This window comes from Ambystoma mexicanum, chromosome 3p, assembly GCF_040938575.1.
Source record: "Ambystoma mexicanum isolate Mex_15411 chromosome 3p, UKY_AmexF1_1, whole genome shotgun sequence".
Lineage (NCBI taxonomy): Eukaryota > Metazoa > Chordata > Amphibia > Caudata > Ambystomatidae > Ambystoma > Ambystoma mexicanum.
Genome location: NC_090925.1, coordinates 130,183,963 through 130,211,173, shown reverse-complemented (window position 1 = coordinate 130,211,173; position 27,211 = coordinate 130,183,963). Strand labels below are relative to the sequence as shown.

The following is a 27,211-nucleotide window of genomic DNA, read 5'->3' as shown; positions in this document are numbered from 1 at the left end:
ATGAAACATTCTGAGAACATCGGTTTCAAGCGAGAAGTCCTCCTTTCTTTGTGTTTGCCATTTTGTCCCAATTTACCTTTGTGCACCAACCCAAATACATCAATTTCGAAAATGTGCTAAGCGTTGTCAACTGTGGAGTCCATTTGTCTCCAGGGCACCATATTCTCCTTTCTGGGACAACACACTTGCACTGACACCACTTCCAGTACTTATGAGTCAGCTGATTAACGTAGACAGGTGAAATAGACCTGCAAAAAGCCTACTCAATCACCTTTATGCTTTGAAGATGTCCATATAATAGAACCCTTGACAAAAGGTGTGGGATTGGGTTCAACTATTAACTGTATGTTTCAGAAGTTCGAAAGTCTGTTGTCCAATATAAGCAATAGGAGGTGCTTCTGATGGTAGTCAATGGTTTTTGAGTAACATTATGTCCTGGCGAAAGGCTAACACATGTCCTGGGGTTGCTTGTGGTCTAGTGCTGATGGGGTGAGACTAACCGGTTCAGGTTGCACAACCCCTTTTGGGGCGGGACTAAGCACTATTTGCATATGTTTTCCCCCTGTCTGTAAGGACATTGCAGGCTGAAAACAGATGGTCTGCAGGGATGCGCAAAGCTATGCCACAAGTTTAGATTCATTCAAAACATTCTTTCATCAACATTCAGTTTTGCTGGTGTCAACCTTTTCACATGCCAGTATGAGTGCATTTCTAGACTTGCAGTGGTGTGCTGTACCACCTAGAACATGACTGAAAAGTATACGTTATCGTTTTAGAATTACGTACCTTCCTTCTGCGTAAAGTTTGATATCAGTCTTTTGTCTACAGGAAAAACTAGAGGAAAGTGGAGAAAGTTAGAAAATAATTACATTGATACCCTTTGTCACACCAAATGTGTTAGCCATGTCGAAAAGGGAGTTGGATTTAAGCACCTGTATTGTGTTGATCGATTGTTACTTTATTAACTACACAGGAACATTGTTAGTACTATGAACTGAATATCTGGTGACTTTCCAGATTGACAAGTGAATAATTTTCTCAAAATGTGCTGAACTAATCCAATACCTTCCAAATCCCCAATGACAGAAAATGCTGCATTTGTTAAGACAGATTTATCTCTCAAATAAAGCATGGTTCTGATATTAAAAGCAATTATTATTATTTATTTTTTTATTGTAAATTAATCTCTTCAGATTTTTTACAAAACGAAGGAAAAGGCTGAGGATCCATTATTTTTTATTTTTTTTTTATTTTTTTTTCGAGACCAGTGGACCGTTCGAGTAGTTGAAAGTTTTCGATTGTAGGCGAGGGAAAAGCAGTCAACCCTCCAATGCCAAAAGAAACAGGCGTCTGTTGCAGGGGCGCACAACATAGTGGAGAGGGGCTCCGGGCCCGCAGAAGAAGCAGGAGTGAGACCTGAATTGGATCAGCCCATTGACGAGGAAGGCGACAGAAGAACTGCGGTCGGCTATGCCTCTAAGGGACGCGTCAAGTTTATGATGTATAGCATAATGTTTACCGTGGCTAGGGCCCAGCCTGGTTTGTCGCCTGCAATCAGCTTGTTCCAACAGTTTTCCTCATCCAGCGATGCAAAGTCTGTGATGTTATTCTTCAGGTAGGTGCGACGGATTTCTCGTGTCTTGGGGCAGTTCAGCAGAAGATGGCGAATCGTTTCTTTTTCTGTGGTGGATTTGCAGTGACGGCATCGATTTGTATTCGATAATCCTCTGACTGCCAGAATTTCGTTTGTCTCTAGAACGTTTAGTCGAATTTTCAAGAAGAAGAGACGGGCTGCTCTGCTTGGGAAAAGTTTGAGGTAGGTTTGCAGTGTATCCTGTTTCTTAAAGAAAGGAGGAAGGTGGCTGGTGAGTTTATATTTATTTGCTATTTCTGCGGTTTGGATCCAGTCCCACTCTTTGATTTTTTTAGAAGCTTTTACTGGGTTGGATTTCAGCTCTTCCTTGCTGCTTTCTGCTGAATGTAGAAGGGTAAGCATGTTCGATTCCCATTTCGACAGGGAGTTACAAGATTTCGATTCAAGTTCTTGGTTTATTAAACGGTAGGCATATGGGGATCCTGGCATAATGCATTTCCTATAAAGTAGGATACTGTTCAACGCGACCAGGGTTCCCAGTGATAGGAGGCCGAGTTCTCTCCTGAGTGGTGCCATCGGTGTCGATTTCGGGAGGCACAAGATTTTCCTCCAGAATAAGGCTTCCAGTTTTGGCCAAAGCTCTGCGGGAAGATTGGGCATGGCATCTGATCCGTAAGTGATCGAGGGGATCACCTTCTTTTTGTAGAAGTCTCTAACTGGAATTATGGAGTAATGACCTAGTTTAAGGTCGATTGCCTTCCCCTGGTTGGATACGTTTTTGACTTTATCGATGAGGGATTCTTGCATTGCTTTATCTTTCGCGGAGCTGTCTAGCGTGACTCCCAGGTACTTGAAGCTGTTAACCGTTTCGATTTGAGTTTTGCCTAGACGAAGATTGATCTTTTGTACTCTCTTTGATGGTTTTTGGAGACTCATCACTTTTGTTTTGGACTCGTTAATTTCTAAGTTGTTTTCCGCCATGTACCTTTGGAGGTTATTTAGTTGTCGTTGGTGTCCTATGGGGGTGTGGTCTAGCAGGATCAAGTCATCGGCATACAGAAGGCGGCTGATCTGGATTCCCCCCAGCTTTGGAGGAAAAGAGCGAATTTGTTTTTCGGAGTCTTGAAAGTCTCCTAAATAAGTCCAGAACAGCGTCGGAGCAAGCAGGCAGCCTTGCTTGACACCTCTAAATGTTTTTATCTCGCCCGAGAGGGACCCTTGCTGGTTTAGCCTCACTCTCATTGACGTGCCTGAGTATAGGGCTTTAATCGGGTTCATGATCTCGGCTGGACACTTCCATTTTGTTAGTTTCTGCCATAGTCTGGAGCGATCCACTTTGTCGAAGGCCTGTGTTAAGTCGACGAACACAATGTATAGGTTGGGTTTGCCTTCGAGGATCTTGTTTTTCAGTGTGTTCAGTATCAGGATATTTGCGTTGGTACCCAGGTTCTTCTTAAATCCGGTTTGGAGGTGGTCTTGACAGGGGGCGTTGGTTGCCCACCTAAGGAAGTGTTGCAGAAGGAGGGATCCGTACAGTTTGCCTATTGAGTCCAGAAGGGCTATCGGGCGAGAGTTTGTGGGGTCAGCTCTGTTACCCTTTTTGTAGATTGGAACTATGTTCGCTCGGGTCCATGATGGAGGTATTGATCTGGAAGCTGCGCAGCGAGCAAAAATAGTGCTCAGGAGTTGGGACCACGCCTCCGGGTAAGTTTTCAGATCAACGTTTGTTATCCCGTCCGGTCCTGGTGCACGGGACGGTTTTAGTTTTCTTATCTGGGTTTGAATTTCATCCTGGTCGATGATATTGATCCACTCTGAGGTGGATTCAGATGGTTTAGCCTCGGTGGACTTCGGTTCTTTGAATAAGGCTTCGAAGTGTGTCTCCCATGTTGCGGCCGCGATTCCATTTAGTTGGTCGGGCGGGGCTCCTGGGGTGGCAGAATGGATAAGCGTCCAGAAGTCTCTGGCGTGATTTCCGTTTATTGCCCTGAGGATGTTTTCCGTGTCTTGTTGGAGAAGATTGTGTCGGTGGCTTCTCAGCCAGTTTTTGTAGATTTTAACAGCTGTTTGGGTGGCAGCTGCTGCGAAGGGTTGTTCCAGTGTCAGAGCGAGTCTTTTGGATCTTCTTAGCTCTCTCTTTTTTTCTTGGACTAATTTGTCAAATGTATGCGTCCGCTGTGGATGGTTTTCCCTGTTGTTTCCGCGTGGAATTCTGAAAGCTGTCAACAGAGGAGTGTAGTCAGTCGGAGGCAGCTGGTTTTGCGAAGTTAGGTCTTTGTATGCTGTTGTTAACGAGTTAACAGCTTTTTCGGTCATTTTAAGTCTTGTGCCTTGCGATGCTAGGTCGATGTTGTTGGGCATCGCGATCTTGGTTGGCACCACTGAGTTCCAGGTGGTTTCTAGGAGGTTATGGTCACTCTCTTCTGTTCTTATCACATTGAATGTAGTTACCAGGTTTAATAGTGGCCGAGAGACGAAGATGTGGTCTATTGTGGATTTGGAGTTAGCTCTTTCCCATGTAGGGGGCCTCGTTGGGTCGAGGAAAGTGTGGTCGAGGTTATAGAATGCTCTAGATTCCATTAATTTTAGCCATTCGGATTCCCTCTGATCGGTGGAGAGGTCTTTCGGTTTGGTTGGAGGAGGATTATCATGGTTGCGACATCTGATGTTGAGGTCCCCACATATAAGTATGTGGTCGACTTGGTGGTTTAGGTGGATCCAGTGGATGGCACGTTCCATTTCCTTGATGAATTTTGAAGTGCTTGTCGTGGCCGGGTTCCAGTATGTAGTAATAATGATCATCGGCTTTATGTGTGCTGAGGTGTTCTCTGTGGCTGATGACCAGTTTAGCTTTATCATCAGCGTGTCATGGGTCTCTTTCAGCTTTTCTATATTCGTTAGGCCGCGGCCGCTTCGGATCGCAACAAGTAGGCCAGCAGTTGGCCTACCTGATAGCCCTTTTTTGGCTGAGACTATATTAGTCACGAACCCGTCGATGATCGGCGGTTGAAGGAGCCAGGTCTCTTGTAAGCAGATGATGTCGTATTCATTCCAGTCAATAGAGCTCTGGGAGCTTAGGTGGTGGAAGCCTCTAGTGTTCCATGAGCATAGTTTTATTCTGTTGGAAGACGGACTATGTAGGTCGTTGGTCGTGTCACTGTTGTTGTCGCACATTAGTGGCTATTTTTGGCGCTGGGACTTCAAGGCTTTAGGTAGCCATGACCACATTGACTCCAGGGTGGAAACTGGCCTGGTTTTGACCACGTTTGAATAGGTCTCGTTTTGGATCTTCCTTTGGATTTTCCTTGGATCTGTCGTATGTCGTTGTTCCTGGTTAGCTCTTTCGAGTGCTGAGAGGGACGACGCTTCCTGGAAGTGGTCGCCTGATGGGCGCGAATGGTCAGTTGGTTTGGTGGGTAGTGTCGGAGGCTCTTTCCGTACAGTTCGGTTAGTATGGTCGTTCGGTCTTCCTGTGTCTCTAGCGATTTTCATGAGGCGGTGTTGGTATTGGTGGGCGTGTTTTGGAGCAGTTTCACTCTTTGAGCTGTTCCTGGTAGGTTTTGTTGCCCCGTTTTTAAGTGCTTTTATTTCCCTTGTCGATTCAGTTAGGTCGTAGCCCATGGTTTGCAGGTCTTCAACTGCTGATCTTAAGATTTTATTCGTGGTTGAGGATGAAATGTAAAGATGGGCAATCGCCTTGTGGTGACTATGACTTGGGTCAACTATCTGGATGTCCGCCGATTGTAGCGCACACAAATCAGGGATGTAACTGAAGAGGTCCAGGACTGTTCTTCTGTTTAAAGTGACTCTGTCATGGTTTTCTTGAACTTGCTCCAGCTTCAGAATCCATCTAATCAGAGGATCTTTTTGCAGTGAGGCTCTGGTTGTTTTATTGTTTGTAGGGGGTATGTTGGAAGCCCCTTGTGGACGAGGTCGTAGTCTTCTGGCGTCTCGAGAGAGGTGTTTGGTTTCCTCATGGTAGTCGTTCCGGTTCCGCCGGTGGTGGGAGCGAGGCCGTTCTTCTCGCTTTTGGGGCACAGATCTTTTCTTTGTGCTGTAATTTGTGTGATGGAGATGATGTCTACTCTCTTCATCTTGTTTCTTGGTGAAGGACCTTCTACGGTTCTTCGGAGTTGAAGATGAAGACTCTGAACCAGAGGCTTCTGCGTTGGTTCTAGTTTGTTGCTGAACCTGGGTCGTGGATATATCAGAAGTGGGATTTTCTTTCATTGAGAGAGGTGTAGATTCCTCTGTTAAGTGCTGTGTGATGTTCATCAGCTCTTCTTGGTTTAGGAACTCCTGAACCCCTCTGGGTGAGGGGTTACCAGGATCGTTTACGTCGAGAGGCAGTCTTTGTTTTGCCTTCGGTGTTAACAGTGAGGACGGTTGGGCTGCTAGGGCCTTTATCAACGGTGGGAGTTTAGTCCTACTAAGTGCTTGGTTTTGAAATATTGGTTCTAGGATCAGAGAGATCGTCGGTTTCGTAGAACTCTCAGGAGGATCTTTTGTGGTTTTTTCTGTCGTTGTTTGTGAATTTGAGGTTGTTATTAGGTCAATAAATACAGCGGTTTGGGTCGCTTTCGCTTCTCGTGGTAAGTGGGGTAACCGCGTGATCGCTTCTGTTTCTGTAACGTTTCCTGTGTCGTTAGGTGTTATAGAATGTTGTGGTTTTGGAGGCTCCTCCTGTTTTTTTTCAGTTCTAGGGCCATTATGTACCCTTCAAGGAAAGTCAATTTAGTTGACATGGTTGACTGTATTGAGATTTGATCTTTCAGGGTGTCTCCGATGGTCTCATAAAGTTTGGTAAAAGGCGCAAGGGCAATTGTCAAGGCCGACATCAGAGTACACATATCAAGTTTTTTTGGTGGAGGATCTTTTGAGGATATTGAACCTTGAGAGAAGGGGATGTTGCCCGGAGGGGTTGATGGGTGTGTAGACGTGGTTCCTGTATTTGATGTTCTGGAGGGGTGATCTAATGAGTGTCTTCTTTGGTTATTGTAGGTATTGAGATTAGAATAGAAAGTGTCCAAGGATCTCTCCTTTAGAAGGTTTGGATTGGGCGTTAGAGGAAACTTTATTCTCTGGGAAAGACCAAGAGGGGAATTGGTTGTTCTGGTGAAATCCTCCCTCCCCGGGGGCGAGGGCTTTTTCGTTAGGACTTTCCCCGATGTTTGCTCCTCGACGTGGCGGGTCAGGTCGTATTTTTCTGGGGCTTCCTCTAGTAAGGTTCGATGGGCCGGTAGGCTTTTACCGGTAATGGTTGGGCTTTGGCTGGCCGTGGGGTGGTTTGGAAGAGTCTCGTACGGCACTCCTTCTGGCTGCATAGAGTCTTGTAGTATTGGATTACTCTCTGTAGGGGATGAGGGACCAGTGTCGCCCTCAATTAGCACTGGTAATTCTGAGGTAATGTCGATACTGTTTAGCAGCTGGGGTGCAAGCTGTACTATAGTCGCGGCACCTTCCGTTGTGGTGGGTCCTAAGTGTTGGAAGTCAGGTTTTAAGGTAACGAGTGTTACTGGTGGTAATGCCACGTGTAGCCCATTTTCTTTTGGTGGCGGTGGTCTAGGTTGTTCCACCGCTTTTGGTTGAAGCGGGGTAGAAATGTTAGGTGAGAGGTTCAGTCTGCGTTGTTTATTTGGGGGGGTGCTTTCTATGGTCGCTTCCAGTATTTCCTCGTCGGTCAAATCTTGGCGTAGTCCTTGAAAGGCCTTAGAGTGCTTACGGAAAAAGTCCGTTAAAAGTTTCAGTGGTTGTTGGAGTTGTTTTGTTTCCTTTTTCAAGTTTTTGTTTGGGTTCGAGTTGGGGGTCTTATTTACCTTCCCAGGGTTGTCATTTGCTCCTTGCTTTACTGGTGGGTTAGGAGTTTTCTTTTTCTGTTTCTTTCCCTGTGTTTTTTTGTTTTTTTTATAGGGAACGTCCATGGGTCGTGGTCTTTTTTTCTGGTTTGTTGAGGTAAGAATTTCGTCAGCAGCGGTGGATGGTGAAGGTATAGGTTCGACGGCAGGAAGAAGTAGTGGGTCTTGGTTTGCAACTTGCTTTGTAGGCTGATGGATCTGGGCTGATACCGTTAATACAGTGGCAGGCGGAAGTTGTTGTGAGTAAACCTCCCGGGTGGCCGGGATGCTCGCAAGTTTGTGTATCATTGAAGTCGTTGGGTTGGCTTGTTGGCCCCCTTCTGGGGAGAAGGCCTCCTCCTCCTGGGTCCCTCTCGTCGGTTGGTTGTCGGCGGACTTGGTCATGACTGCGCCTCCATTTCGGTGACCGGCGTCCCCCGCATCGTCCGTCAGCCCGTCCGGAGATCTCAACGCCGTCTCCCCTCCAGGGGACGGCGGAGCTTCGGACGTAGCTGACTCGGGACGCAGGAGAGTGGAGGTCCCTAGAGTTTCTGAGGGACACCGTGGACTTGCTGGGCTGTCGACATGCTTGCCAGCTTCCGCTTCTCCTTGAGGGGGGGAGCCCCTGGCGAGGATGTTCGCAAATTTCTGGATAAGTCTGATGTGTCTGGTGTACGTTTTCCATATGTTAGAAGAAGTTGAGGATTTGACAAAGCGGAGGTTGTGTCGCTTGCTCTCATCGATAGGCTTTCCAGCCTGGAGTCTGGAGTGAAGTGGGCCTGTGGCTGGACCATGTCAAAGGGGAAGTTAGAAGTGGGTTGCACTGTGTTTTTCCTGGCACTAGCGCTTGAGCTAGTGCTTCTTAGGCGACGGCCCACGTCGTCTTGAGGCTCCGTTTGTATCGGCGGAAGAGTGGGCGTCTTTGCAGGCCTGCCAGGCTTGCCTGGCATGACTGCACGACTGCCACTCGCCGCCACTCCGCGTCCGCTCCGCGGAGGTAATGAGTTTTTGTAGTAGGTGCTGGGAAGCACGCCTCACAGTATGGTAGCCACTGAAGAAAGACTGAGATGCAATAGGGGTAGCAGACTGCACGACTGCCACTCGCCGCCACTCCGCAATTTTAGAAAAGTTTGTACAGTACCCCTTGCACCATGTATGCTAAAGTGACATTCTGCATTTTGGGTTAAGCTTTCTCAGTCTTACATCTGCAGCATTGTCGCCTCCAACTCTTTAGAAAAGCAATATTGTTGGAGACTACGAAATTCAGATTTGAGAGAATACACCTTTTATTCTGGCTCTCACGATACACATTCACGTATTTCCTGGATTGCCATGTTATATGCTAGTCCGACGACCAATGTCAAAACTAATGGCCAGCTGTCCGATCCTTTTGAGTTACAGAGGGGAACAAGGCAGGGGTGCCCTCTGTCTCCTCTATTATTTCTCTTGGCCATTGAACCGTTGGCGATCGCTTTAAGGTGTAATGCGGAAATACGAGGTCTAAACTTTCATGGAGTTGAACAAAAAATATGGTTTTATGCGGACGATTTGCTACTATTGTTGCGTGATTTGGCAGTGTCACTACCTGCCTTGTTATGTGTATTGGATAGGTTTCATGGTGTAGCAGGTTACAAGGTTAATTGGTCTAAATCTGAGGTATTACTGATTACCGGATACTGTGATAAGGATTTGATAACTGAACAGGGTTTCCAGTGGTGTGACAAAACATTGAAATATCTGGGTGTTTGGCTGACACCAGTGGTTGATGATATGGCAGGGGAAAATATGAATGATGTGTGTAGAGATCTAAAAATGAACATTCAAATGTGGTCTTTACTACGTTTATCACTCTGGGGCAAAGTGAACGCTCTAAAAATGAATGCAGTTCCAAAAGCTTATTAGATTCTAGGTAAGCTTCCGTTGAAGATAAGTCGATTTTATTTACAAGAGACAAGGGAAATTGTCCTTGCATGCAAAGATTTGGGACAACTTTCTGAATTTGTACTAGTTCTTTATCTGTAAATATGTACATTTTAATCTGCATGTTGTTACATTATTTGTGGTTATTTGTTCATTTGCTTTTATTGACTGTTTACTGTTCTTGTGCAAATTGTACAAATAAATCATTTTTAAAAAATATAAACGCAATATTAATGTGGGTTTAACAGCTATGATGTAAGAATCAGAAAATACTGTAGGTGTTTTTGTATTTGATATTGAACATGGTGGTACAAATCTCCACTGAAAGTCCAAAGTAAGAGAACATTATTTACTTCTAACTCTATTTGTCTCACTTTGGCAATTTTCATAGAATCACAATCTTTGACTATTCCAAGTCATCAGACTGACAATTTGAGTATCTGAATAATGGAGATTTACATGCAACCATAACAGATAAGGTTTGCAGTGGTGCAAGTGCTATTAGCACTAAGGAAGAAATTGCACTACGGAAAAAAACATATGTCAATACATTTTTCAATCGGGGCAATGTTTGCCCTATTCCTAGTCCTTTGCCCTGGTGAAAAAAATGTATTGTAACGATATGTTTATGCACTAGCACAACTTTTTACCCCAGTGCTAATTGATCTTGCACCAGTGCAAAGTTTCTGTAATACCACTGACAGTAATTTATTTCCACCTTATTCGTCTAAGGGAAGTATACCAATGGTGTCTAAAAAGGACTCAAAGCCCACTCATCTTTTTCAGAAAAGTGCCATCGCAGACCTACTTCAGCTTTGAGAAGGAGCCCTTTCATCAGGCAGAGGTAACTTCACATGAACCTGCTGAAGATACAACATACCTCCTGGGGTCAGCTGTTGCTCCAGCTTTTGTTTAACTAGCGTGATGATTTTGGGTGCTTGCAGACATACAGTGACAGCTGTTTCTCCAGCCCTGAAACTGCTCAAATTGTGGTTTTCTCAACAGGCTGCATGATAGGTATAGGACTTGCTACCGGTGTGAGACAAGTCACCAGACTGCAGTTGTGTTGTGCAGAGATAATAGGTCAGTGTGCAGTTTGCAGTTAAAGCGGTGAAAAACAACATCAAGGGGGCATGCCAGGGTTTGAGACAGCGTGCTTCTTCAAGGAACGCTAAGTTCTCATGACCCATGAAAACTTCCAATGAGTCTGTTGCTCCTTTCATATGATTGTGCCATTCAATAAACCCAATCCTGATGGATAAGAGCGCTCAATACTAAACGGCGTCATCACACTCACCTGGGATTAACTTCCTCAAGTGATAGGCCACGAAGCGTAGCAACTCATTGTGATGATGCCCTCTCTCTTGCCATGGTGATCGGTGTGGGAGTGACCCTGGGCGCCTGGCCCAATCACTTTCTACATGATAAGGGGTCGAGGGGCTGTATGGGAAGGATCTCAGCATCTCTCCAACAGCACAGGGAGGCCAATGCGGGGGATTGCGACATTGTGGTCAATGCCTGCAGTGACCCAAGAAAAGGGCTTTTCCAACTCTGAACACTTGATTCCAGAGGCCATTTAATGCTAGGCATGCACTGTCAGACCTCTGCTGAAAGTATATCAAAGGTAAACCACATGAATCTGGCAGTTACAGATTATGCCTGCAAAAAAAAGCCGAAGGCAGATCACTGAGAGGCAGCTTAGTGGTGAGATGGAGAGCAAGACAGAAAAGGCAGTGGGACCGAAAGGCAATGGTTCCCGTAGCAGAGCCCAGCAGCTACACTGCACCACACTTGCACTGTCCGAGCAGATCCTAGATGGCAAACCAGCCTTTTTAAGGATCGTTGCACAACGTGGGAGAAACATTGATCTCAGTCACCCACATCTGCTCATAAACATCCATTAGCCACACATCAATCCCAAAGAGGCAACAAATATGCATGTTAGCTTCAGACCTATAGGGGAAACCTGGCCAAGAGGTAGTGAGTATATAAATAGGCTAATGTGGGCAGTTGGAGTTGCGGAGCAGCAAGCAATGCCGAGGTACAGAGAGAGTGCAACGTTCAGGCGCAGCTGGAGGTGCAGGGGGAGTTGCAGCTGGAGGTGTAGGGGGAGATGATTAAAGATGCTTAAAGATCTGGACTTTCATGAGAAGGGAGAAGTACGCAGAGAAGTGCAAGTGCTAGAGGAGGTGACGTTGACGGTGCATAGTGTGTGGAAAAGGCAGAAAAATGTAGATGTGTGATAAGAACTTAATGAACAAAAAGGAAGTCTGAGAAGGACGGTTGGTAGTTAACATTGGTGACAGGGAGAAGCAAAAGGGGGAAGAGAAGAGATTGGAGGGGATGAAGATAAATTAAGAGGGGAATGATGAGAGAGCAGAGAAGGTTGGGAGGGGTGAAGGACGAGGATCAAGAATGTGAAGTAAGTCAGGATACATAGAGCTGTACCTTTTGTAGTAAAGCAGATGGGGTAAATTACTTGCAGGCATAGGGAATGAGACAGTAGGTAAGGGATACAATGCCTCCCTATCAGTGTGGCAGAATGTCAAATAGGATAGCCAACAGGCAGCACAAGGCACAGAGCCCAGATACACAGGCAGGCCCTAACGCATGAGTGATCGGCAAATCAAACACAAAGGGGAATGTCTCCCTTCCCCTGGCCTCAGGAGACTGACTCCCTTCTCTTGGTATCTCTTTCACAGAGTTTCTCGATTTTATCAAACTAGCGGAAATGACTCCCTTCCCAAAGTCTCTCTTGTCCTTGATTTTGGCAGTTCACAATTCCAGGGGGAATGACTCCCTTCCCATGTACGTTCTTATGCCTATTTCACAGTTCACAACACCCGGGGGAATGCCTCCATTCCCCTGGTCTCTCGTGTCCTTGATTTTGGCAGTTCACAATACCACATGGAATGTCTCCCTTCCTCTGGCCCTTCTCAGACTTAATTCACAGTTCACAACACCAAGGGGAATGTCTCCCTTCCCCAGGCCTTTCTCAGGCTTAATTCACTGTTTGCAACACTAGGGGGAATGTTTCCCTTCCCCTAGCCCTTCTCACATATACTCTGATCGATGTGGGTCCGCGACCCTCATTTCTTTAAAGATTTGTTTAGGCAGACCTGGTTCACTTACATGCCAGCTACTGCCACAAAGAAGATGGATAGTGACGCTCTCCCTCTCAAGTTGCAGGACCCTGAACCAGCTTTCTCCTCCGTATGTTCTTCATGATAGACCTGGTTCACTCTCCTACCAGGTACTATTATTATTATTATTTAATTATTGTAGAGCGCCACATGCCCATAGGCCTCAGGGCGCACAAACAACATAAAAAGGACAGGTACAAGAAAGACAAAGGTCAGAGTCAGTACCATATTGAGGCACCCTAGGGAGTAGAAGCTAGTATCCAGTCAGGATTGAGATTGAAGAGATGGTATTTGACCAGTTTTATGAAGAGGCACAGAGTTCCTGCCCATCTTATTGTACCAGGTAAAGTGTTCCACAACAACAGAGCCTGGACATCAAACAAAGTGCCTCCAAACAGGACTAGCTTATTTCTGGGTTGGTAGAGGGTAGGATGGGCAAGGGAACGTAGCTGTTTTCCCGGAATGTGGGATTTTACGAGATCCTTAAGATATTTAGGCCTTGCGTTGGTCTGGCATTTGAAGGATAGAGTGAATATTTTATGAGTAATCTGATGTTTAATAGGAAGTCAATGAAGCTTCCTTCTAGCATCAGAGATATGAGCCCGTCTGGACAGACCATAGATGGCACGAACTGCACCATTTTGTGCAACTTGCAATGGGTGCAGGTTGGTCAATGTTGTGCAAGCCAACAGGCTGTTGCAATAGTCCAACCTGGAGTTAACTAGCGCTGTGGCAAGTGTGAGAAACCAAAGTGTGTCTCACCACCTAAACTCTTGGGATCTGTCATCCAGGTAGCCAGGACACGACCATCGCTTTTGGATCCAGTTCCTGGGTGTGGACCAGTGTGGTGGATCACCTGGATGAGGAGTCGCTGGGGCCTCCTGAGGAGAGACGTGGTATCCCTGTTCTTGTTTCCCTGTTTCCCCTTCTTACTATCTAGGAACCTTATCCCTAACCCTCTTTTATACACAAACAATACTACATGGACAGAGTAACCTGGGGGAAGACAGACTCACATTCAGCCAGTCTGTTTGACATGTCCCAACATCAGAGTCAGGCAGGGTCAGGCCCTTGCCTACAATGACTCACATCTGAATCCAATTACCCTTCCCCACTGGGATAAAAGGTGGAGCATGAGAGTATACAGAGAGTGAGGCAAAAGGCATGGAGGAGTGAGACTTCCATGGTGGCAGCTGTATCGCAAAGGAGTGGTGGCAGAATAGGATGTGGCCGTGAGAGGGGAGAAGCCCTTCACCCCATTCTATGGTGATCGATGAACTCTTGATGGTCGTTGAGCAGCACAAGCAAAACCTAGAGGGAAGATTGGGAAAAGTTCCACATTCTGTGCACAATATCCGGGGCCCTCCTGCACGTCTGATCGAGGCAGGGAGGAGCTGCAGCCGGAAGAGTATCATCCTTGGCTCGAGAAACAAAGCCGCCGATAAAGAAGCTTCATGTAACCGGTGAGTCGGAGGCAACTGTGCAATACCAGTGTGCCTTTGAAGCAAGGCTGCGAGCGGTGGCCAGACGGCAAGAAGGAGTTGTCAGTTGAAGGAAAAAATTCTCAAAGATAAGCTACTGCAGAGTGGTCTGGCACCTGGGGTGCCCAGTCGAAGGTCTCTGGCGGGGCAGGGTGTCTTTGAGTAAAAGTGAAAGTGGAAATAGGAACGAACAAAGATTGAAGTGGTCATGTGAAAGTCAGTGCAAAACCCCCTTTGCTCAATCGAAAGGCTTCAAACTTACAATTGCTTACAAGTGAAAATAGGCATGCGCCCAAATGAGGGGAGCCTTTACCTGTGTGACATTAAGGAAACTGATGTGGACTTGAACTCGACTGAGGGGAGCCCACAACAAAGGAAAAGAGAAGGGTCTGAGCCCCACTGAGGGGAACCTACAGTGATCGTTGTGTGAAGAGAACGGGCTGAGCCCGACTGAGGGGGACTTACAGTGATCGTAGTGTGTGAAATTGAGCATAATAAATGTATAGCAGGATACTTCCCAGTTTGAGACTCTTGTTTGATCCTGAAAAGAGACTCAGCTCAGAAAGACCCTGCCTGGCCTGAGAGACTGCTTCCATGTGCCAAGAAATACGAGTGTAGTCCCAGCTCGATTCCTGTTCCGCCTTGTCCCATGCTGAAACGTGGGGCAGGGGAAGCTATAGTTCAGCAGTCCTGAACTACCAAACTCCTTGGACCTTTTCATTTTGCTGCACACATTGTTTTGTTGTACATGTTATCATCCCACACCCTTTTGTTGCATAGACTAAGGCTTGGCAATAGTTTTTTTAGTGTAGGCCATCTTTATTTTTGACACGACTAGGACCGCGTTTTCTTTATGTTGATGAAGAAAGCTTGATCCCATCTTTAGAAATTAGGTTTAGAATAGGCGTTTTTCCAACCCATGCAAAGTTCAATGAACACCCTTGAACTAATTATTGTGTTTTGTCTTTCTTCTGATACCATGGCTTTCTTACACTATCAAGGAATAATTACTGACAAATAGCCACAGGAAGAGCGAATGTGGGAGACGTGAGTCTTCATGGTAAGTTCTTCTTCAAGAACTACGCCTGGCATCTTCACATTCATAGAGACATTGATGTTATTACCAGCAATACAGAAGGAAGGCTGGTAGGATACCTGTGGGTCTGGGCATTACACAAATGTTAAAATACAAAAAATTAAAAAATTAAAAATAAAATGGTAACTGGAAAAAGCTGGGTCTAGTTCTTTAAGATGTGGGCCAGATGCTACAATCAGGAGCTCAGTCTTACCACTGTTAAGAGCCAGTGAGTTGTCAGCCATCCAGGTCTGCACTACATCGTAGATTTCTTTTATGGCAAATGAGTCCTGTATGTAGTTTCCGCTGAGCTCAAGGACCATCATAAGGCCTGTTGCTTAAGGTATTCTTCTTAGCTATATTTGGGTTCCTGACCTTGGGTTTAAGGTTTCTCTCTCCCCTTTTCCCTCTCCTGACAGGCCATTTACCTTCAGGGTCTCTGCAGGTTCTCTTCCTTCTGTCGCATGCTCTTGTACTAATTCGGTAGCTTGCAGCATTTCTCCCTAGGCAGGTTGCACGTCTCGCCACGACCGTTGGGTCTGGTTACTGCTTCTACCCAGACGTCTGCTCTTCCAGATCTCAGTCGGCACAGGCATTGCGGACCGGAGAATAACAAACCAGCTCCTTTGCTCGTGTGCCTGTCAGCGGCTTCCTCCTCTCTCCATGCTGTACTTCCTCCATGCTTGCGGATCCTTCTGGGAGGGTCTGACAACAAAGTAAGTCCTTCATTGCTTTTTATTTCCCAGTGCCATGACTAGACTGCTCACCTAAGTCCCATGAGGCATTCTTCATGGCTCTGTACCTCTTCCTCGTCCCAGTACTTGTTTGGTACACTTCCTTTGGGGAGTCAACACTCTTCTTCGTCACAGTATTTCCTAGAGTTACAGACTTCCAAATGTAAATAGGAATAATACGTAAGATCTTAGTGTAAATGGGGTATGGAGGTGTGTAGAGTAGGGAGGGAGGGGTGTTACCAGAGGTGTGGGTAGGGCTGGAATACCACTTTCTCCTGTTGTGTCCTCCCTGTATCCAAGTGGGGGAATTCCCTCCCCATGAGATCCACCCGCTGAGTACCACCCCCAGGGGGACTATCAGGTAGCGGCATCATCCTCTCTGGCCTCATGAAAGGGGTCTACCCATCGGGGAGAAGGGACACCATCATGGGATTCGTCACACAGGGTTAGCTACAGTACAATCTGACACTGAGATTGGGATGGGAGCTTTAATGGCACTAGGCACATAATGACCCTACTGGCCCATCTTACCTATGGGAGTGGCGGGAGGACTGGAACTACAACCGGAACTCCTACATTTCCTGAGAGGCACAGGCCTGCCATGGCCCCCAGAAAGGCAAAGCAGGAAATTGACATCACAGGATGGTGCAGATGTATGTTTAAAGATTGTGAGTGACATTGGTGAGAGACTCTATGAAACATTCTGAGAACATCTGTTTCAAGCGAGAAGACCTCCTTTCTTTGTGTTTGCCATTTTGTCCCAATTTACCTTTGTGCACCAACCCAAATACATCAATTTCGAAAATGCGCTAAGCGTTGTCAACTGTGGAGTCCATTTGTCTCCAGGCCACCATCTTCTCCTTTCTGGGACAACACACATGCACTGACACCACTTCCAGTATGTGATTTTGGTGCAAACGACTCACAGGCATCTGGTTGAATCAAGGCCATAGATGAAGTACATTCTTCCTTGAGGTCATTGAAGGTTTCTTTGTGGCAGTGGATTTAACAGACTTATGAGTCAGCTGATTAACGTAGACAGGTGAAATAGACCTGCAAAAAGCCTACTCAATCACCTTTATGCTTTGAGGATGTCCATATAATAGAACCCTTGACAAAAGGTGTGGGATTGGGTTCAACTATTAACTGTATGATTCAGAAGTTCAAAAGTCTGTTGTCCAATATAAGCAATAGGAGGTGCTTCTGATGGTAGTCAATGGTTTTTGAGTAACATTATGTCCTGGCGAAAGGCTAACACATGTCCTGGGGTTGCTTGTGGTCTAGTGCTGAAGGGGTGAGACTAACCGGTTCAGGTTCCACAACCCCTTTTGGGGCGGGACCAAGCAATATTTGCATATGTTTTCCCCCTGTCTGTAAGGACATTGCAGGCTGAAAACAGATGGTCTGCAGGGATGCACAAAGCTATGCCACGAGTTTAGATTCATTCAAAACATTCTTTCATCAACATTTAGTTTTGCTGGTGTCAACCTTTTCACATGCCAGTATGAGTGCATTTCTAGACTTGCAGTGGTGTGCTGTACCACCTAGAACATGACTGAAAAGTATACGTTATCGTTTAGAATTACGTACCTTCCTTCTGCGTAAAGTTTGATTCCAGTCTTTTGTCTACAGGAAAAACTAGAGGAAAGTGGAGAAAGTTAGAAAATAATTACATCGATACCCTTTGTCACACCAAATGTGTTAGCCATTTCGAAAAGGGAGTTGGATTTAAGCACCTGTATTGTGTTGATCGACTGTTACTTTATTAACTACACAGGAACATTGTTAGTACTATGAACTGAATATCTGGTGACTTTCCGGATTGACAAGTGAATAATTTTCTCAAAATGTGCTGAACTAATCCAATACCTTCCAAATCCCCAATGACAGAACATGCTGCATTTGTTAAGATAGATTTATCTCTCAAATAAAGCATGGTTCTGATATTAAAAGCAATTTTAGAAAAGTGTGTACAGTACCCCTTGCACCATGTATGCTAAAGTGACATTCTGCATTTTTGGTTAAGCTTTCTCGGTCTTACATCTGCAGCATTGTCGCCTCCAGCTCTTTAGAAACGCAATACTGTTGGAGACTACGAAATTCAGATTTGAGAGAATACACCTTTTATTCTGGCTCTCACGATACACATTCACGTATTTCCTGGATTGCCCTGTTATATGCTAGTCCGACGACCAATGTCAAAACTAATGGCGATCGCTTTAAGGTGTAATGCGGAAATACGAGGTCTAAACTTTCATGGAGTTGAACAAAAAATATGGTTTTATGCGGACGATTTGCTACTATTGTTGCGTGATTTGGCAGTGTCACTACCTGCCTTGTTATGTGTATTGGATAGGTTTCATGGTGTAGCAGGTTACAAGGTTAATTGGTCTAAATCTGAGGTATTACTGATTACCGGATACTGTGATAAGCATTTGATAACTGAACAGGGTTTCCAGTGGTGTGACAAAAGATTGAAATATCTGGGTGTTTGGCTGACACCAGTGGTTGATGATATGGCAGGGGAAAATATGAATGATGTGTGTAGAGATCTAAAAATGAACATTCAAATGTGGTCTTTACTACGTTTATCACTCTGGGGCAAAGTGAACGCTCTAAAAATGAATGCAGTTCCAAAAGCTAATTAGATTCTAGGTAAGCTTCCGTTGAAGATAAGTCGATTTTATTTACAAGAGACAAGGGAAATTGTCCTTGCATGCAAAGATTTGGGACAACTTTCTGAATTTGTACTAGTTCTTTATCTATAAATATGTACATTTTAATCTGCATGTTGTTACATTATTTGTGGTTATTTGTTCATTTGCTTTTATTGACTGTTTACTGTTCTTGTGCAAATTGTACAAATAAATAATTTAAAAAAAATATAAACGCAATATTAATGTGGGTTTAACAGCTATGATGTAAGAATCAGAAAATACTGTAGGTGTTTTTTTATTTGATATTGAACATGGTGGTACAAATCTCCACTGAAAGTCCAAAGTAAGAGAACATTATTTACTTCTAACTCTATTTGTCTCACTTTGGCAATTTTCATAGAATTACAATCTTTGACTATTCCAAGTCATCAGACTGACAATTTGAGTATCTGAATAATGGAGATTTACATGCAACCATAACAGATAAGGTTTGCAGTGGTGCAAGTGCTATTAGCACTAAGGAAGAAATTGCACTACAGAAAAAAACATATGTCAATGCATTTTTCAATCGGGGCAATGTTTGCCCTATTCCTAGTCCTTTGCCCTGGTGAAAAAAATGTATTGTAACGATATGTTTATGCACTAGCACAACATTTTACCCCAGTGCTAATTGATCTTGCGCCAGTGCAAAGTTTCTGTAATACCACTGACAGTCATTTATTTCCACCTTATTCGTCTAAGGGAAGTATACCAATGGTGTCTAAAAAGGACTCAAAGCCCACTCATCTTTTTCAGAAAAGTGCCATCGCAGACCTACTTCAGCTTTGAGAAGGAGCCCTTTCGTCAGGCAGAGGTAACTTCACATGAACCTGCTGAAGATACAACATACCTCCTGGGGTCAGCTGTTGCTCCAGCTTTTGTTTAACAAGCGTGATGATTTTGGGTGCTTGCAGACATACAGTGACAGCTGTTTCTCCAGCCCTGAAACTGCTCAAATTGTGGTTTTCTCAACAGGCTGCATGATAGGTATAGGACTTGCTACCGGTGTGAGACAAGTCACCAGACTGCAGTTGTGTTGTGCAGAGATAATAGGTCAGTGTGCAGTTTGCAGTTAAAGCGGTGAAAAACAACATCAAGGGGGCATGCCAGGGTTTGAGACAGCGTGCTTCTTCAAGGAACGCTAAGTTCTCATGACCCATGAAAACTTCCAATGAGTCTGTTGCTCCTTTCATATGATTGTGCCATTCAATAAACCCAATCCTGATGGATAAGAGCGCTCAATACTAAACGGCGTCATCACACTCACCTGGGATTAACTTCCTCAAGTGATAGGCCACGAAGCGTAGCAACTCATTGTGATGATGTCCTCTCTCTTGCCATGGTGATCGGTGTGGGAGTGTCCCTGGGCGCCTGGCCCAATCACTTTCTACATGATAAGGGGTCGAGGGGCTGTATGGGAAGGATCTCAGCATCTCTCCAACAGCACAGGGAGGCCAATGCGGGGGATTGCGACATTGTGGTCAATGCCTGCAGTGACCCAAGAAAAGGGCTTTTCCAACTCTGAACACTTGATTCCAGAGGCCATTTAATGCTAGGCATGCACTGTCAGACCTCTGCTGAAAGTATATCAAAGGTAAACCACATGAATCTGGCAGTTACAGATTATGCCTGCAAAAAAAAGCCGAAGGCAGATCACTGAGAGGCAGCTTAGTGGTGAGATGGAGAGCAAGACAGAAAAGGCAGTGGGACCGAAAGGCAATGGTTCCCGTAGCGGAGCCCAGCAGCTACACTGCACCACACTTGCACTGTCCGAACAGATCCTAGATGGCAAACCAGCCTTTTTAAGGATCGTTGCACAACGTGGGAGAAACATTGATCTCAGTCACCCACATCTGCTCATAAACATCCATTAGCCACACATCAATCCCAAAGAGGCAACAAATATGCATGTTAGCTTCAGACCTATAGGGGAAACCTGGCCAAGAGGTAGTGAGTATATAAATAGGCTAATGTGGGCAGTTGGAGTTGCGGAGCAGCAAGCAATGCCGAGGTACAGAGAGAGTGCAACGTTCAGGCGCAGCTGGAGGTGCAGGGGGAGTTGCAGCTGGAGGTGTAGGGGGAGATGATTAAAGATGCTTAAAGATCTGGACTTTCATGAGAAGGGAGAAGTACGCAGAGAAGTGCAAGTGCTAGAGGAGGTGACGTTGACGGTGCATAGTGTGTGGAAAAGGCAGAAAAATGTAGATGTGTGATAAGAACTTAATGAACAAAAAGGAAGTCTGAGAAGGACGGTTGGTAGTTAACATTGGTGACAGGGAGAAGCAAAAGGGGGAAGAGAAGAGATTGGAGGGGATGAAGATAAATTAAGAGGGGAATGATGAGAGAGCAGAGAAGGTTGGGAGGGGTGAAGGACGAGGATCAAGAATGTGAAGTAAGTCAGGATACATAGAGCTGTACCTTTTGTAGTAAAGCAGATGGGGTAAATTACTTGCAGGCATAGGGAATGAGACAGTAGGTAAGGGATACAATGCCTCCCTATCAGTGTGGCAGAATGTCAAATAGGATAGCCAACAGGCAGCACAAGGCACAGAGCCCAGATACACAGGCAGGCCCTAACGCATGAGTGATCGGCAAATCAAACACAAAGGGGAATGTCTCCCTTCCCCTGGCCTCAGGAGACTGACTCCCTTCTCTTGGTATCTCTTTCACAGAGTTTCTCGATTTTATCAAACTAGCGGAAATGACTCCCTTCCCAAAGTCTCTCTTGTCCTTGATTTTGGCAGTTCACAATTCCAGGGGGAATGACTCCCTTCCCATGTACGTTCTTATGCCTATTTCACAGTTCACAACACCCGGGGGAATGCCTCCATTCCCCTGGTCTCTCGTGTCCTTGATTTTGGCAGTTCACAATACCACATGGAATGTCTCCCTTCCTCTGGCCCTTCTCAGACTTAATTCACAGTTCACAACACCAAGGGGAATGTCTCCCTTCCCCAGGCCTTTCTCAGGCTTAATTCACTGTTTGCAACACTAGGGGGAATGTTTCCCTTCCCCTAGCCCTTCTCACATATACTCTGATCGATGTGGGTCCGCGACCCTCATTTCTTTAAAGATTTGTTTAGGCAGACCTGGTTCACTTACATGCCAGCTACTGCCACAAAGAAGATGGATAGTGACGCTCTCCCTCTCAAGTTGCAGGACCCTGAACCAGCTTTCTCCTCCGTATGTTCTTCATGATAGACCTGGTTCACTCTCCTACCAGGTACTATTATTATTATTATTTAATTATTGTAGAGCGCCACATGCCCATAGGCCTCAGGGCGCACAAACAACATAAAAAGGACAGGTACAAGAAAGACAAAGGTCAGAGTCAGTACCATATTGAGGCACCCTAGGGAGTAGAAGCTAGTATCCAGTCAGGATTGAGATTGAAGAGATGGTATTTGACCAGTTTTATGAAGAGGCACAGAGTTCCTGCCCATCTTATTGTACCAGGTAAAGTGTTCCACAACAACAGAGCCTGGACATCAAACAAAGTGCCTCCAAACAGGACTAGCTTATTTCTGGGTTGGTAGAGGGTAGGATGGGCAAGGGAACGTAGCTGTTTTCCCGGAATGTGGGATTTTACGAGATCCTTAAGATATTTAGGCCTTGCGTTGGTCTGGCATTTGAAGGATAGAGTGAATATTTTATGAGTAATCTGATGTTTAATAGGAAGTCAATGAAGCTTCCTTCTAGCATCAGGGATATGAGCCCGTCTGGACAGACCATAGATGGCACGAACTGCACCATTTTGTGCAACTTGCAATGGGTGCAGGTTGGTCAATGTTGTGCAAGCCAACAGGCTGTTGCAATAGTCCAACCTGGAGTTAACTAGCGCTGTGGCAAGTGTGAGAAACCAAAGTGTGTCTCACCACCTAAACTCTTGGGATCTGTCATCCAGGTAGCCAGGACACGACCATCGCTTTTGGATCCAGTTCCTGGGTGTGGACCAGTGTGGTGGATCACCTGGATGAGGAGTCGCTGGGGCCTCCTGAGGAGAGACGTGGTATCCCTGTTCTTGTTTCCCTGTTTCCCCTTCTTACTATCTAGGAACCTTATCCCTAACCCTCTTTTATACACAAACAATACTACATGGACAGAGTAACCTGGGGGAAGACAGACTCACATTCAGCCAGTCTGTTTGACATGTCCCAACATCAGAGTCAGGCAGGGTCAGGCCCTTGCCTACAATGACTCACATCTGAATCCAATTACCCTTCCCCACTGGGATAAAAGGTGGAGCATGAGAGTATACAGAGAGTGAGGCAAAAGGCATGGAGGAGTGAGACTTCCATGGTGGCAGCTGTATCGCAAAGGAGTGGTGGCAGAATAGGATGTGGCCGTGAGAGGGGAGAAGCCCTTCACCCCATTCTATGGTGATCGATGAACTCTTGATGGTCGTTGAGCAGCACAAGCAAAACCTAGAGGGAAGATTGGGAAAAGTTCCACATTCTGTGCACAATATCCGGGGCCCTCCTGCACGTCTGATCGAGGCAGGGAGGAGCTGCAGCCGGAAGAGTATCATCCTTGGCTCGAGAAACAAAGCCGCCGATAAAGAAGCTTCATGTAACCGGTGAGTCGGAGGCAACTGTGCAATACCAGTGTGCCTTTGAAGCAAGGCTGCGAGCGGTGGCCAGACGGCAAGAAGGAGTTGTCAGTTGAAGGAAAAAATTCTCAAAGATAAGCTACTGCAGAGTGGTCTGGCACCTGGGGTGCCCAGTCGAAGGTCTCTGGCGGGGCAGGGTGTCTTTGAGTAAAAGTGAAAGTGGAAATAGGAACGAACAAAGATTGAAGTGGTCATGTGAAAGTCAGTGCAAAACCCCCTTTGCTCAATCGAAAGGCTTCAAACTTACAATTGCTTACAAGTGAAAATAGGCATGCGCCCAAATGAGGGGAGCCTTTACCTGTGTGACATTAAGGAAACTGATGTGGACTTGAACTCGACTGAGGGGAGCCCACAACAAAGGAAAAGAGAAGGGTCTGAGCCCCACTGAGGGGAACCTACAGTGATCGTTGTGTGAAGAGAACGGGCTGAGCCCGACTGAGGGGGACTTACAGTGATCGTAGTGTGTGAAATTGAGCATAATAAATGTATAGCAGGATACTTCCCAGTTTGAGACTCTTGTTTGATCCTGAAAAGAGACTCAGCTCAGAAAGACCCTGCCTGGCCTGAGAGACTGCTTCCATGTGCCAAGAAATACGAGTGTAGTCCCAGCTCGATTCCTGTTCCGCCTTGTCCCATGCTGAAACGTGGGGCAGGGGAAGCTATAGTTCAGCAGTCCTGAACTACCAAACTCCTTGGACCTTTTCATTTTGCTGCACACATTGTTTTGTTGTACATGTTATCATCCCACACCCTTTTGTTGCATAGACTAAGGCTTGGCAATAGTTTTTTTAGTGTAGGCCATCTTTATTTTTGACACGACTAGGACCGCGTTTTCTTTATGTTGATGAAGAAAGCTTGATCCCATCTTTAGAAATTAGGTTTAGAATAGGCGTTTTTCCAACCCATGCAAAGTTCAATGAACACCCTTGAACTAATTATTGTGTTTTGTCTTTCTTCTGATACCATGGCTTTCTTACACTATCAAGGAATAATTACTGACAAATAGCCACAGGAAGAGCGAATGTGGGAGACGTGAGTCTTCATGGTAAGTTCTTCTTCAAGAACTACGCCTGGCATCTTCACATTCATAGAGACATTGATGTTATTACCAGCAATACAGAAGGAAGGCTGGTAGGATACCTGTGGGTCTGGGCATTACACAAATGTTAAAATACAAAAAATTAAAAAATTAAAAATAAAATGGTAACTGGAAAAAGCTGGGTCTAGTTCTTTAAGATGTGGGCCAGATGCTACAATCAGGAGCTCAGTCTTACCACTGTTAAGAGCCAGTGAGTTGTCAGCCATCCAGGTCTGCACTACATCGTAGATTTCTTTTATGGCAAATGAGTCCTGTATGTAGTTTCCGCTGAGCTCAAGGACCATCATAAGGCCTGTTGCTTAAGGTATTCTTCTTAGCTATATTTGGGTTCCTGACCTTGGGTTTAAGGTTTCTCTCTCCCCTTTTCCCTCTCCTGACAGGCCATTTACCTTCAGGGTCTCTGCAGGTTCTCTTCCTTCTGTCGCATGCTCTTGTACTAATTCGGTAGCTTGCAGCATTTCTCCCTAGGCAGGTTGCACGTCTCGCCACGACCGTTGGGTCTGGTTACTGCTTCTACCCAGACGTCTGCTCTTCCAGATCTCAGTCGGCACAGGCATTGCGGACCGGAGAATAACAAACCAGCTCCTTTGCTCGTGTGCCTGTCAGCGGCTTCCTCCTCTCTCCATGCTGTACTTCCTCCATGCTTGCGGATCCTTCTGGGAGGGTCTGACAACAAAGTAAGTCCTTCATTGCTTTTTATTTCCCAGTGCCATGACTAGACTGCTCACCTAAGTCCCATGAGGCATTCTTCATGGCTCTGTACCTCTTCCTCGTCCCAGTACTTGTTTGGTACACTTCCTTTGGGGAGTCAACACTCTTCTTCGTCACAGTATTTCCTAGAGTTACAGACTTCCAAATGTAAATAGGAATAATACGTAAGATCTTAGTGTAAATGGGGTATGGAGGTGTGTAGAGTAGGGAGGGAGGGGTGTTACCAGAGGTGTGGGTAGGGCTGGAATACCACTTTCTCCTGTTGTGTCCTCCCTGTATCCAAGTGGGGGAATTCCCTCCCCATGAGATCCACCCGCTGAGTACCACCCCCAGGGGGACTATCAGGTAGCGGCATCATCCTCTCTGGCCTCATGAAAGGGGTCTACCCATCGGGGAGAAGGGACACCATCATGGGATTCGTCACACAGGGTTAGCTACAGTACAATCTGACACTGAGATTGGGATGGGAGCTTTAATGGCACTAGGCACATAATGACCCTACTGGCCCATCTTACCTATGGGAGTGGCGGGAGGACTGGAACTACAACCGGAACTCCTACATTTCCTGAGAGGCACAGGCCTGCCATGGCCCCCAGAAAGGCAAAGCAGGAAATTGACATCACAGGATGGTGCAGATGTATGTTTAAAGATTGTGAGTGACATTGGTGAGAGACTCTATGAAACATTCTGAGAACATCTGTTTCAAGCGAGAAGACCTCCTTTCTTTGTGTTTGCCATTTTGTCCCAATTTACCTTTGTGCACCAACCCAAATACATCAATTTCGAAAATGCGCTAAGCGTTGTCAACTGTGGAGTCCATTTGTCTCCAGGCCACCATCTTCTCCTTTCTGGGACAACACACATGCACTGACACCACTTCCAGTATGTGATTTTGGTGCAAACGACTCACAGGCATCTGGTTGAATCAAGGCCATAGATGAAGTACATTCTTCCTTGAGGTCATTGAAGGTTTCTTTGTGGCAGTGGATTTAACAGACTTATGAGTCAGCTGATTAACGTAGACAGGTGAAATAGACCTGCAAAAAGCCTACTCAATCACCTTTATGCTTTGAGGATGTCCATATAATAGAACCCTTGACAAAAGGTGTGGGATTGGGTTCAACTATTAACTGTATGATTCAGAAGTTCAAAAGTCTGTTGTCCAATATAAGCAATAGGAGGTGCTTCTGATGGTAGTCAATGGTTTTTGAGTAACATTATGTCCTGGCGAAAGGCTAACACATGTCCTGGGGTTGCTTGTGGTCTAGTGCTGAAGGGGTGAGACTAACCGGTTCAGGTTCCACAACCCCTTTTGGGGCGGGACCAAGCAATATTTGCATATGTTTTCCCCCTGTCTGTAAGGACATTGCAGGCTGAAAACAGATGGTCTGCAGGGATGCACAAAGCTATGCCACGAGTTTAGATTCATTCAAAACATTCTTTCATCAACATTTAGTTTTGCTGGTGTCAACCTTTTCACATGCCAGTATGAGTGCATTTCTAGACTTGCAGTGGTGTGCTGTACCACCTAGAACATGACTGAAAAGTATACGTTATCGTTTAGAATTACGTACCTTCCTTCTGCGTAAAGTTTGATTCCAGTCTTTTGTCTACAGGAAAAACTAGAGGAAAGTGGAGAAAGTTAGAAAATAATTACATCGATACCCTTTGTCACACCAAATGTGTTAGCCATTTCGAAAAGGGAGTTGGATTTAAGCACCTGTATTGTGTTGATCGACTGTTACTTTATTAACTACACAGGAACATTGTTAGTACTATGAACTGAATATCTGGTGACTTTCCGGATTGACAAGTGAATAATTTTCTCAAAATGTGCTGAACTAATCCAATACCTTCCAAATCCCCAATGACAGAACATGCTGCATTTGTTAAGATAGATTTATCTCTCAAATAAAGCATGGTTCTGATATTAAAAGCAATTTTAGAAAAGTGTGTACAGTACCCCTTGCACCATGTATGCTAAAGTGACATTCTGCATTTTTGGTTAAGCTTTCTCGGTCTTACATCTGCAGCATTGTCGCCTCCAGCTCTTTAGAAACGCAATACTGTTGGAGACTACGAAATTCAGATTTGAGAGAATACACCTTTTATTCTGGCTCTCACGATACACATTCACGTATTTCCTGGATTGCCCTGTTATATGCTAGTCCGACGACCAATGTCAAAACTAATGGCGATCGCTTTAAGGTGTAATGCGGAAATACGAGGTCTAAACTTTCATGGAGTTGAACAAAAAATATGGTTTTATGCGGACGATTTGCTACTATTGTTGCGTGATTTGGCAGTGTCACTAC

The 27,211-nt window shown here is 45.4% G+C and overlaps 1 protein-coding gene across 2 annotated transcripts in view; it reads right to left on the bottom strand.

The window, feature by feature from the left end:
- LOC138580158 (proteoglycan 4-like) overlaps positions 1 to 27,211 on the bottom strand; it is a 1,214,734-nt gene that overhangs the window by 66,413 nt on the left and 1,121,110 nt on the right. For both annotated transcript variants that reach the window (XM_069650488.1, XM_069650487.1), the window contains exons 15-17: positions 26,471 to 26,518; positions 17,372 to 17,419; positions 787 to 834 (exon numbers count right to left, since the gene is read on the bottom strand). In XM_069650488.1, coding sequence (XP_069506589.1) covers positions 787 to 834; positions 17,372 to 17,419; positions 26,471 to 26,518 — 144 coding nt within the window. The remainder of the gene's footprint in view (positions 1 to 786; positions 835 to 17,371; positions 17,420 to 26,470; positions 26,519 to 27,211) is intronic.